The sequence below is a fragment of the Pelecanus crispus genome, chromosome 5 (genome assembly GCF_030463565.1).
Source record: "Pelecanus crispus isolate bPelCri1 chromosome 5, bPelCri1.pri, whole genome shotgun sequence".
In the NCBI taxonomy this organism is placed as follows: domain Eukaryota; kingdom Metazoa; phylum Chordata; class Aves; order Pelecaniformes; family Pelecanidae; genus Pelecanus; species Pelecanus crispus.
The window spans coordinates 64,928,102-64,941,121 of NC_134647.1; the positions used below are offsets into that span (position 1 = coordinate 64,928,102).

At 42.0% G+C, this 13,020-nt stretch overlaps 1 protein-coding gene across 1 annotated transcript; it reads left to right on the top strand.

Moving 5' to 3' along the window:
• The first annotated feature begins 2,280 nt into the window (after window positions 1-2,280).
• On the top strand, window positions 2,281-3,109 carry TACSTD2 (tumor associated calcium signal transducer 2). Its single transcript, XM_009483196.1, is given in 4 exon segments — window positions 2,281-2,535; window positions 2,537-2,698; window positions 2,700-2,778; window positions 2,781-3,109. Coding segments are annotated over 4 exon segments (825 nt in total).
• The last annotated feature ends 9,911 nt before the right edge of the window (window positions 3,110-13,020 follow it).

Below are 13,020 nucleotides of genomic sequence, written 5' to 3' on the forward strand. Positions count from 1 at the left end.
CTTTTGCCAAACCAGTTAATTTTTCTCTACTTCACTGTAGGTGTCTGTAAAAAGGGGAAACTGCCAAATGATAATATGAGGCTGAGACCAAACACAAATGCCTGTAAACATCATACAAGGAAACTACTGTTTACCAAAAAGTCTGGTTACTGCCCACCCATATGGTGCTTTCTAAGCACAAGGGCAGCACAGCTCTCAGCCATATAGAAATTGCCATCGCTTCACTGAAGCTGGCTGTGAGTTGTAAGTTTACAGCAGTTGAGGCTCTGTCCTCCAGAGAGAAGAAAAACAAAACCTACTCCCTCTAAAGTCCATAATGTGAAATGAAATAAAGACAAGATATGAGCATGTGGGTGACAGTTAAATGGATTTTGACTTCGAAGGAGGGATGTGAAATTTAAAAAAAAACTTTACTATAGTTAAATGAATGACTTAGAAATTAAAAATGGGAAAAGAGTTACTAAACTATTATCAAAGAACAGTCAATATGACAACTTGAAATACCTAGCAATTTTTATAATAATTTTAACTGTACATCTCTTATTTTCTAAGAAAGGTAACTACTGTTATTTTTGTCTGAAGGAAGGGGAAAAGGAGAGGTGTGGTAATGTGCTTTAAAGGAGCCAGGAATAATTTGAAGAACTTGCCTCATCTTTGCTCCCTCAAGTAGTGTGTGTTTCTATGGCTTATTTAGAAATGGCTCTAGCTGCAAGGTTCAACTCCACATTGTGCCATTTTCTAGTGGTAGAGGGTATTTACAGCTGGAGCTCTCATTTTAAACATTGTCGTGGTTTAGCCCCTGTCAGCAACCAAGCACCACGCAGATGCTCGCTCACCACCCCAGCCCCCCACCCCCAGTGGGATGGGGGAGAGAACTGGAAGGGCAAAAGTAAGAAAACTCATGGGTTGAGATAAGAGCAGTTTAATAATTGAAATAAAAAAATAATAATAGTAATAAAAATTGTAATGAAAAGGAGAACAAGAAGAGAGAGAAACAAAACCCAGGGAAAAAAAAACAAGTGATGCAACTGCTCGCCACCCGCTGACTGATGCCCAGTCAGTCCCCGAGCAGCACTTGCTGTCCCCCTGGCCAACTCCCCCAGTTTCTATACTGAGCTTGACATCATATGGTATGGAATAGCCCTTTGGTCAGTTTGGATCAACTATCCTGGCTGTGCCCCCTCCCAGTTTCTTGTGCACCTGGCAGAGCATGGGAAGCTTGACCGCAAGGCAATGTGCAAGTTGCATGGATGGGAGAATGGCATATAGATCGTTCTTTGGTCACTACTGTTCCCAAAATAATGATTTGTGAAGTGTCTGACAGTGTTTGACAAATCGGATGAATGGAACTTGCTTAATGCAAACTGGAAAATATCTTTCAGCTGCTGCCGAAACACATGGAAACGGTAACTCATGCTCTGTAGATCGTTAGGACACTTGGGAGCTACTGGAGCGTACTGCAAAAGTTCACAGTGAAAAATTTCTTCAGAAATGGCTAACAACTTTGTAAGGGTAATGCAAGCATGAAAATCATCATTCCTAGTACTGCCGTGGGATGAGTATGTGCCAAAGGAAAGCGGGGAGAGAAGATTTCCGTGCTGGAAGATGAGACTCTGCTCTGTAAATAGGAGAGCAGCCATCAAACTGATGAACAGTTGTTTCTCCTGAATTGGCAGCTACTCCAGGCAGCATACATAAAACTCCGAAAGACTTTATTTTATAAATATATGAAAGTAGAAAGGAGGAAGTCCGTAACTGATAAGACTCTAGACAGTGGAATGATACAAAGCTGGGTGATGGAAGATATAGGAAAAACCATGATGGAAGAGGAGGAGTAGGATTTCTTCTAACCAAAATGGGAGAAATTCCTTAAATGTGCATTTACATAGTCCGTAAAAAGTTTAAAGAAGGGGAAGGGCAAGCTGATTGTGCTTTAATCCGTGAAGGAAGCCCAAGGTAGAAGCTATGCTTCACGTTGGCTTTTGTCTCCTGCTGGTTGCTTCCTCATCAAGTAAGAGGGATGGCAAGCATCTGGAGGCAGGCATTGGTGCCACTCCCCGAGAAGTAATAGATGAAAGTGCAGCTTATTGAATTCTCTAGGATTTGGGTACGAGATGCCAGTTGTTTTGGAAGGAGAACTTGTTTGGTGGGTCTGATTTGAATCTTGATAAAGGGAGCAGCACGCCAGCATGTACAAATGAGTAGTCTCCATGAATGGATTCAAGCTTCAGATACTGCCTGCTATCACTCAGGACTTTATCCATGCTTTTCATCTGCAATATGGAGCCTCTGTTCGGGTTTTTGATGGGTTTGATTCTGGTGGTAGCTTCATCAGCGCAGAACAACTGTACCTGTGCGACCAACAAGGTGATGGTATGTGCCCAGGACGCATCTGGGAACTGCACCTGCACGCTGGTGGGTTCAAATCACAAGGTAGACTGTTCCACACTGACTTCAAAATGCTTGCTGATGAAGGCAGAAACGATCCCCCTGAAGGAGAAGCGCTTCTGGGGCCATCCCTGTGGGCTGTTAGATAGATGGCATTTACAATCCAGACTGCGAGGACAGTGGCATCTTCAGAGCCAGGCAGTGCCATCAAACTGATACTTGCTGGTGTGTGAACACCGCCGGAGTAAGAAGAACCATAAAGGGTGACAAAAGCCTGAGGTGTGGTGAACTGGTTAGTACAAACTGGATCTACACTGAAACTGAAGCACAAAAAGTCCAGTGCCTTCAATGTTCCAAACATAGCAAATGCCCTGAAACACCTGCCTGAGAGCTGAACAAACTGTACCCCAAGTACATCACAGCTGTTAAGTATGATTCCCCTCTTATCCAAATCTGCCTGAATCAGAACGACTCAGAGAAATCTAGGTGTGACTGTATTTCATTCACTGTCTCTGTCAATGGAGGCGCTCGGGATATTGAAAAAATGAGGATTTACTATGTTGATGAAGAGCCACCAGAGTTTTGCATGAGTCAACTGGCTGCTGGCATTAGTGCTGTGGTGACACTGGTGATACTGACTGCTGGCCTCAGCATCACTGTGCTGGTTATTCTGAGGTGGCTGTGGATAAGAAAATATACGAAAGTTCAGAGTAAAAAATGAGTGAAATATGAGCACCAAAGTTACAGCTGCCCTGATCTGAAAAAAGAAAGGCACAAAATATAAATAGCAAACAGACTCTGTGTACGTGGATGGATTTGGAGAGTTTTCTTCCTTTTTAGAGGAATTTATACAGTGATTGTTCTAAATTATTCTAGTTTAGTAGGAATGATTTTTGGGTGTAAACTGATTTGGGAGTCAGCTACCTAAATATTTTAAATGAGTCCCAATTTAGAGGCTAAGAAAACTGTTACAGCTGTCTATTTAGCATAACATAGAATGCTTTTACTAGTTTCACAGTACTGCAGGCCTGGTTCAGCTTGCTTAAATACTCTTTGAGTGGTTCTTGGTGTATCTACTTATTGAAGTTCAAATACTTGCCTTGGCATAATTGCATTATATAGCTGCTTTTCTGTTAGTAAAGAATTCTTTTTAAAATGTGGTTTGTTTTTTTTTTTAAAGTTGCTGGAAGCTTTTTTATCAAGAAATAATTTCATAAATATTACTAAATAACCAAATAAGGTTTTGATAAGATACTCTTCAGCACCAGTCATATAGAGTCATTTGTTTGGAAACATTCCTGTGGTTGCTTCCAGGTGCAGAGCTCCCAAGTTTCCGAGTTTGTATTCAGGCGGTGCAGTGAGCTATTCCCACTTGTGCTCTTTAACAAGGGCCTGACACTCCTAGTCAGCAAAGATCCCTTGATCCCAATGCAAGTGTAAGTTAACCTTGGTGTTCTGCCCAAATTCAAACTCTGGTAATAGCTTTCTGTCTACCTAAATTCCCCTTGCAATTTTAATGGGAGGAGATATTTTTCAGTGTTGTACAGCTTCACAGAAATACTACACAATGCTTCAGGACAGCTGAAAAAGAGCTTTATTCTAGTAGAGCTGCAGGGGGAATTTAAGAGCAGAGTGTAATTACTGAAGTTGGAATTTGGCCAAGACCCTGGAACTGGACTTCTTTGCTACCTACTCATCTGCTACATTCCTTGCTTGGGAGGTCATACCCACCATGAAGGGCATTTTAAAGAAAATAATGCTAGTTGTTAAATGTTGAAATACTGGCAGTTACATTCTCTGTACGGTGTACGGATGTCTGAAGTCCCATCAGTCTAATCTGCTTACGTTCAAAATGAGACCACTACACACAGGCAGGGTCAGCTCTTTTATTCTGTTAATTAGTTTCAACATTACTAGTTTGTAATTCTAGTAACAGTAATGTGCTACTTCTAGGACAAACTATTAAATGTGCATCTCTGATTCTACTGAATAAATAGGATACCAGGAAAAAAGTGAAGCTGCTTTGATTCTGTTTCTGCCTTTGTTTATACAGAAGAGGAAGAGACTTGCTGTTTGGGGGGTGGGGGTGTATGTTTAATATTTTTTGGCTCAACATACACCATTTCCATTTAACCTCATTCTTGTTCACTCACTTGCTGGAAAAAATTGGGTGTTGGATACATAGGACGAGGCAGATGCATCACGTTTCCCAAAAGTAAGATTTTTATGCAATTGTATCAGCAGTATTAAGACATTCAAAAACTTTTGGAGCAGGTTCTATAATTTCTTGTGTGCCTTATGGCAACATGTCCAAGCTAGTTGTTTTTCAGTCAAGTATATACATTAGTACTGATACAAAATGAAGCAAAAATTTAAAATCTAGGCTGTGTTTTCCCAAGTCATTGGAAAATTCAGAACTTACCCTAACTCCACACAACTTTGCAATTAGGCTTTTATACAATGGATTAAATTAAAAATCTGGAGCTGAGCAGCCCTTAGTGCTGAAGAAATGTAGGATCAAAATGAAAATTTTCCAAGTACATTGCTTAACACTTTCTTAACTTATGCAGAGCTGATAAAAGCTATGTGTTTGAGAGGCTGGTGCTGTCCTTCCATCAAAGATGATCATGAGATATGCCATCTTTTCTGGGGATCTACTGTGGCTTTCAACACTCTTTTAAAATCACTGCATTTTTCTCATTTCTGTCATAAGAAAAAAATTATTTTGAAGGTGAATGATGAGATTTTAAATGAAAATAGAATATAAGCGTGTAGGCATAATTTTGATCAGGAGAGGCAAAAGTGACTAATTGTTGAAAAAATATTAACAGGTAACAGTTTCAGCATCTTTCTTTGGCTCTTGCTTTTCTTTTTAGAAGCTGAGATTGAGAAGAGAGGCTGTTGTGGCACCATTCATATTGTTGTTAATCATTAAAGGACTGCCCCATGAAAAGCATGTGTTGTGGTCAGTTATTTCCTTGCTAGTCATCAAGCACCTGTAGACTGCATGTGCTAGGGGACTGGAAAAGCACTAAGGTCATTTAATAGGAGTGATAAGGTATGTGTCTGCAATTAATCAAAAGAATGGGAAGATTAATTGCAGTGCAGAGCTCAGAGAACCTCTCTTTGGATTAGATCATTCTACTTGAATAAAGCTATGTAAAGCTACTGTAGGATCTGGACTTTTAACAAACTAAACATACCCATTGCTTCTGCCAAGTATTCATTTCTCTTCTGTTGCTCCAGTCATACCACCTCTCGGGCTATATATTAGTATCCTTTTTTGCACATGGTAGGTCAAGTATTTTACTGTCACAGTCCATGATGTTCAGCTTGTTTGACTTCCTGTCCACTGCTGATGTTCTCTCTGAAAAGGAGAAAATGAACTCCTTGTCAGCTTTAAATTGTGCAAAATTAAAATGCTTTTTATTATTCATTCTAATTTAGAAATGTCTAGTTATCCTTTTCCTGATTACATCATCCTGTTTTAATGGCACGTTTGTACGTTGTATTTAAGTAATTAGGCTTTATACTCTTCTGCAGTGGGATCTGTGGGTACAGTCAGCACAGTGATAGTGATGGTCGTTTTATGTTCTAGGCAGCAGTGACTGACAGCTTTCAAGCAGTACCCTGAATAACGTGATTAACATCAATCTTGTATCAGTTTCTGTGGGGTCTGCTTAGGCATAAATGCATTCAGGGGACTGTTTTGTTTTGGAATGCTGTTTTAATATGCTGTATGTATAAATACAGACATATTTATGCATCTCTGAGGGCAGATACAGAAACAACCCACAGCTGATATGAAAGAGTGCCTTTGTGCTATTACCTACCTAGATTATATAACAGTGGATATGCTTGCTTTAACGAAGGCAGAGCTGTCTGTTGCCTAATTATGTTCTGTTAATTCCAACTGGTGAAGGGCTGCCTTAGTTTTCTAAGGCAAAATAACCACTGGCAGGGAAAAAAATCCTGTCTCTGTGCTACGACTCTGAAGAGGATAGTGCTGCCCTTTCCGTACAGCGCTACTACCTTTGTGTAACTGCACAAAAGTGGGTTTGGGCCTTTGCTTTTAACTTTTAGTTAAAACTTTTTTAACCAGTCAAGATCTGAGGGTAGTGCCAGAAGCAATGCCAGCACTACAGCAAGGAAATGAAAGATAAGGATTCATGGAAGGATTAAAACCCTCTTAAACTCTGTTCCCTCTATTCCCGCTGGTAAAATCCATGCCTGCTTATATAGGCAAGTATGTGTTCTCGACCCCATTGACACAAAATCCCTGCATTAGTTTGCAAATGACTGGTGTGTGTACACACGCGTCCGTTCCCACACCTACACTTAAAGACACACGCATCACTATTTATGTTCGGGCAGGCGAGCCCTAGGGAGAGCTTTGTGGCAGCAGACCCTGCGCTGCATTCAGCCAGCCTGCAGCCTGCTCTAGCTCTTATCAGTGGCAAAATAGCCCAAACCTGCTGCTGTTCTGCAACAACAAAGAGAATCCTCTTGTCCCATCTTTCCCCGAACAAGAATAATCTCTTTATGGCTGTTTAGACTGGAATTATGGCCAGATTAGGTTAACGATGTGAAACAAAACGCCTGCCACATAAACACAGCCCATCCCTCTCTTCTTGTTTAGATGGTAAAACACCAGCACTGTCTCTGACGTTAAGCACTTAATGACAACTAGACACAAGATTCCCCCAATAGTCCTGAAAATGTTTAAACCTTGGGGAATCACCTTAGAAAAAAAAAAAAAAGCGCACTTTTTCAGACAACAGTTAAAGAAGTAACAAATTGGCCCTTCTCCTTAATCGGATCAGTTAATGCTATTAAACAGGTAAGTGTTCCTCGGGCAGGTATAACTATCCAAAGCATTTCCACTGAGTTGCCTTAGGGTTTTAAGCACAATTACCTCTTTTTTTAATGCTAAAATTAATCTTGAGTCATTACAATTGCTATCAGAGCAGGAGAAATCAACTTCTAGAACTTTTACAATTATTATTCAGCAGCTCTAACTAAATTCCTTGTACCAGGATTTATCTAGTTAAAATTTCATACACGCCAGGCAACCTGACAAGATTCACATCTCATTTTCATGACGATCCCTATTCCCCGAGGAACAACACTCTTACAGTCCTACTCCAGCACAAATCAAGCGCCACAGAAACAATTAAGGAGACTTTGTATTATCTAAATGAAAGACTGAATGAGAATGCATTTCTAATTTTCCACTGAGATTTTTACATGTGGGCCCAACAGTACTGCTGGCATATATATAAGCATTCTATGATTCTATATGCACCCAACCTTTTTCAGTTAAGTTTTTTTTAAATAAATGTCTGTCCTTGTAAGGCTTGAAATGAGAAACCTCAGCATTTTTGCTAGTCCAGTTGCACCCGGAAAAGCTAAGTGGAACAACTAGAAAGTACTTGGATGTGGCTATGCTGTAGCCACTGCATTGCGCAGTGCAGACACACTCATTTTTAGTACACGTCTGTTGAGTTCTCCTTTTTTCTTCCTATCTTCATGTGGTCTTTTCAGTTGTTGGAAATAAGATAGCTTTACAATTGTCTTAATTCTGCTGAAGGACTTAAGCAAAATCTCTCTAGTATAGAAAGTAAATTAATGCTCCCTTTTTTCAGTCTCTCCAAATAAATTTTGCATTTTAGCGAGATAATAGAAGAATTTTGTGATATTTACTACTTCAACTGATGTTTTTATGCAGGTCAGCTGCTTTAAAAGCAGTTTACAAATTATGTGCAAGAATTAGAAGCTAGGAGAATAAAAATTATTAAGTGAGATTCTCAGAATTTCTGCCAGCTTTGCAACTACTAAGCATCCAAGTTGCCCTCTAAAGTGCAATGATTGTCATATCTGGCAAGCTGAAAGCAATAAGTTTTGCTGGAGTTCATTTTCATTACTTCATCTTAAGGCCCTCAAAATCAGAAATTCCTAAAATGTATTTAATCTGAATGTTTGTACATTTGGTTCCTTAACTCCCAGTATCTTGTCTACATTTATCTTACCCCAGAGAAGAAGAAAAACAGCTAACCCACTTAACTCTCAGTTGACTAGCATCCTGGACCTTGCAACACTAGTGCAAGTCAACATAAGACTGGCAGCACTAAGTGATTCCCAGGAATGCCAGTGCTGAATAAATGGCACTAACAAACTGGACATCTGGGATAGCAAAACCAATTCCTCAGTAGGAAGGGATCCAATAGTCTTCTGTGGCTTGTACTGAGAGTCTTTCATTAAAATACTGTAAAATACCAAGCAAAGAAAAGACCACTCCTTACTTACAACCTCTTCACACATGTTTTGGAAAGAAAGGACTGTACTGAATTTTATAACAACTTTTAGAGGAACTGAATCTACTTTTTTTTTACATCAACAACACAGATAATAAGCAGAAATAGTTATTACCTTATTACCTTAATCACTTAATAGATTTTAATAAAATTCTTAAATAGCATCTACTAACTGGTACGTAAGTGGGGCAAGGGAGGGCAAGGGACAGTTAATATACAATACAATACACTCACAGTGGATCAAGACAGGATATTCTAGTGAATGACATTTGGAAAAATCTTGATATTTATGAAAAGTGTTGCCTAGTCTTTTAAGTGCATGTGAACTCCTGGGATTTCAACTGGCCAAACAGCCTAAATGGCATTAAATCCAATTTCTGACTTACAGAAGGCTGATGGAGTGCATTGTTTCTGCCAAGATTTTAGCCCAACACTAATGAGCAGAAGTGAATTACACTGAAACTTGAATGACAAAAACATCAATTAATACTTAAGTTTTTGCTTGTATTTATATAAAAGATAAATACTATTTTATAATAAGTTTATTCATTTGAAGCTGAAGTCTGTACATTTTAACTGCAAATTTTTAATTGTGATGATCCAAACTGGTAGCAGGAAGACTTTAGTACCAAATTGTTTCCACCTGAAAATACAGAAAAATATTTTATATTTACAGTTAAGCTGTTTTTCATTACTTTTATTGGATTTGACATTTGCTTGTGTGAATTATTTCATACATACACAAAATCTCATTTAGTTCAGTACAATTACTTATATAAGAGATACACAAATACTAACGGACATACCTACACACAAAAATTCTACCTGTTAAAGTGTTAATTGGTTAACTGTGCTAAGGACTACTGTATAGTGTATTTGTATTTGTACAGTGTATATGGAGGGCAAAAGCTTGGATAAGCTCCTATCTAGTCAGTCAAGGTTTTTTGATATTACATGGTTTTCTCCACAGCAACTTGAAGCTAAGATTTGGGGACAGGAAATGATAAACGACTCTGTGAGCTCCATCCTACCATGTACAGAGTTCACAGGTGTTTCACATGCATTTCATCTTTGGAAAAAAAAGAACCAGACAGACAGCTGTGAAAATACTTCACTATCTGAACTCACTCTACAGATCAGTTTTTCAGCAATGAAATCCAGTGCCATGCTGAGGTTCATCAGAAAACCTATACATTACTTAAGACCTCTAAGTGGGTCTTATGCAGTTTTAAGGCATGAAAGCTTGCCTTCTGGTCTTCTTCAGAAACGTGAATTACAGTCTTTTTTTGAAGAAGAGATGAAGCTAGAAAGCAAAATCTCAGCTACAAAACGAGTTTTAACCTATCTGTCCAAAGCATAGAACTTTCCCTCTTTCATCAGAAAAAAGTAGTTCTGTGTATTATATTCATTAAAATTCAAGAGGAGCCATGGCATGAATGACTAGTTAGAATCTTTTTTTAACTATATGTCTGTTTAGAGAAAACCACCACTCTATAACTATCCAATTGCTCAACTGTTTACCAGATTTTCATATAGAGAGACATTTAGTGTTGGTATCTGATAGAGAGATCCTATAGTTACCTGTGCTGTATTTGCTGCTCGTCTGCTTTAAAGTTTTAATTAAAAGTGATGCCACCTGGGGAGACTTTAGAAGTGCAGAATGTAGAATACAATTTTTAGCCCCATCCTTGAACACCCAAAACATCTATTAACAGGAATTTAGGCAAGTCAGGAATGCAGAAATAGCTCCTATACCCTCTATGCAGACAGTTAAATAATGCAATGGGAGAAACAAGTAATAGCAAAAAGAAATATGCAAAGAAAAAACCCCAACATTTTCAGCTGACTTGAAATAAAGTGGAGACTCTGTGAGGTGGAAGAATTAAATTTGCTCCACAGAACAAATAGTAAAAAGCCTTCATGCTTGGCTTAGGAATGGAGAATTCTAGGTAGAAGATGACAAGAAAAGCAGGCAAATAGAAAGTCTAAGAAATAAGGACATTAAGCATTATAAGGAGACATTCATGAGCGCTTCCATCTCAGTTCTTTATTTCTTGACAGCTGGGACACACACAGGCCTTAGGTTAGACCAAGTGCTTTCCTGCTGCTACAGCTCAGCTGTTTTTGTGACTGGAGCCGACAGTCACAAAAATCAATGCCATGCTAAATTGACTGACAGATTTTACTCTTCATGCCCTTATGTTAATGGCGGCTGGGCAGGTCTTAAAGGAATTGTGTCTACTGAAAACAGACTTTCTACCTATCACTACATAAGGTTTCTTCTTGGCCTGGACTCCAAGATCTGGTCAGTGTATTTTCCTTGGCAGCGGACATCAATGCTTAAGAACTGTCACAAGAGAGGGCCTCGGTAATGAAAAGGGATGGACTAATGAGTATCTCAGCAAACACTGAGCAATACTTGACTGTGCTCATACAGAGTATGTGACTGCTGAATGCAAATGCCTGTTTCTTTACCTTTCACAATGAGAGGGCCTTTGTTTGCACGCAAATCCCCAGGGCTTGTATGAAGCCTGGGCTGCCCTGTCATTACCACACATCCCTGCCTCCCCTTTCATTCAGCAAACAACCTGTTTTTCACATTGCATCATTTAAGATGTACTTCTGTCAGCTAAATCAGTAGGCCAAAAGTTACATACCAGGTTAGCAACTTGACATTTTTCTGGATTTGGGAAAAGCTAAACTTCACCTCCCCACCTACTACTGTCACAGCCGAGCTGACTGCTCTCTTCCACAGGAGCATCACCAGCCCTCTCTGGTAGCCTGAAACACTTTGAGACGTCAGGTCTGAAAAAACAGCAAGCAAGCCCAAGGCATAACACCCATGAGCTCTGAAAGCTAAAGAGGCCTACAGTCTGGCTCGGGACCTCTTAACAGCCAGGCCCAGCAGCACAGGAACCAGGGCCAACCCCAGCCGTGAGGCGAGGCGAGGCAGGGCAGCGCGCAGACATCACAGCAACACCGTGGGTAAAGCCAGGGGAAAGGCAACACGAGAGAAAGGACGACGGCAGCAGCACAGCTCTGCGCCTCCTGAAGGGCCAACCCCCGCTCGCCTCCCTCCACAGCCGAGCCGCGGCCGCCCTGGCTGCCGCAAAATGGCGGGCCGGGGCGCCTCGGCCGCCCCCTCATCTCGCGCGCCGGGGCTCGGGGCGGGGGGCGGAGCCTCCACGGCGGCGGCGGCGGTGGCGGGCAGAGGCCGCCGCCAGAAGGAAAGGCCGCGGAGCCCGGGTTGCCGCTGGGGTGGCGCCGGGCCCGGCCCGCCGCCGTCCTCCGCCTCGGCCCGGCACCCACGGCGTCTGCGCATCGACGCGGTCTTATCCCTCCTCCTCGGCTTCCCGGGGTGGTGAGTAGGGGAGCCCGGTGGAGGAGGTATTTCCCGGAGCAGATCCCAACGACGTCCAGTTGTGACGGCAGCCAGAGCCGCCTCCCGCCCCGGGCGGACTCCGCAGAGTGACAAGTCTTTCTCCCCTCCCCCCCCCCTCCCCAATCTCCTCACGTCTGCCCATATCACGATAGTCGCGCCAGCACCGAGGCTGGGGGCTTGCTGGCGTGCGGGATGCCGGGCGCTGAGGGCCGGCAGCCGAGGTCAGCACCCAAGGGCGGCTCGGGGCGTCAGGCCGCTGCCAGAAAGGGAGGACGGGGAACAGGCGGGTGGAGCCCGCGGCGCGGTTCCTCTCGGAGAGGAGCGGCGGTGCCCGGCCGGGGAGCGGAGGCCGCTGTTGGAGCCAGCGGGGGAGAATGACCGCCGTGGGGCCCCTCGGGCGGGGGTGGCCGGGTGCCCAGGCCTGCCGGCGGGAAGGCGTTTCCGTGCCCTGTGAGTAAGGCTACTGGCTGGAGACGCTTGGTTGTGCTGCGTGGAGTCGTTTTGTTTCTAGGCCGAGTGCAGCAGATGTGCATACTGTTCAAGAGCAAAATATTAGCAGAACTGCTCAACAGATCCCATTTTTCCTCAGTATGTATGAATAGCACCTGTGGCACGGAAAGGTGATGATGCACACGTCTTCCGCAAGGGACGCCTGCAGTCACTGATCTGGTGGTAATAAAAGCAAAAGAAAACATTACACTTTGTTTTATTCTTAGTGATAGAAGACCTTGACTTTTTCACAGTCGAAAGCAGATTTGTACCTTAAAACTGCAACAGGATGCAGTTTTAACTGTGACTTTTTTTGTGCAGTGCAACTGTTGGCAAACAAATACGTGGTATCTGTTCAGATGAAATGAAGTAATGTTTCAGAGTTTCGTGTTTGGGTGGTTTTCTTAACACCTCTCTGCTATTTTTTTTATTTCAGGGTAACCAACC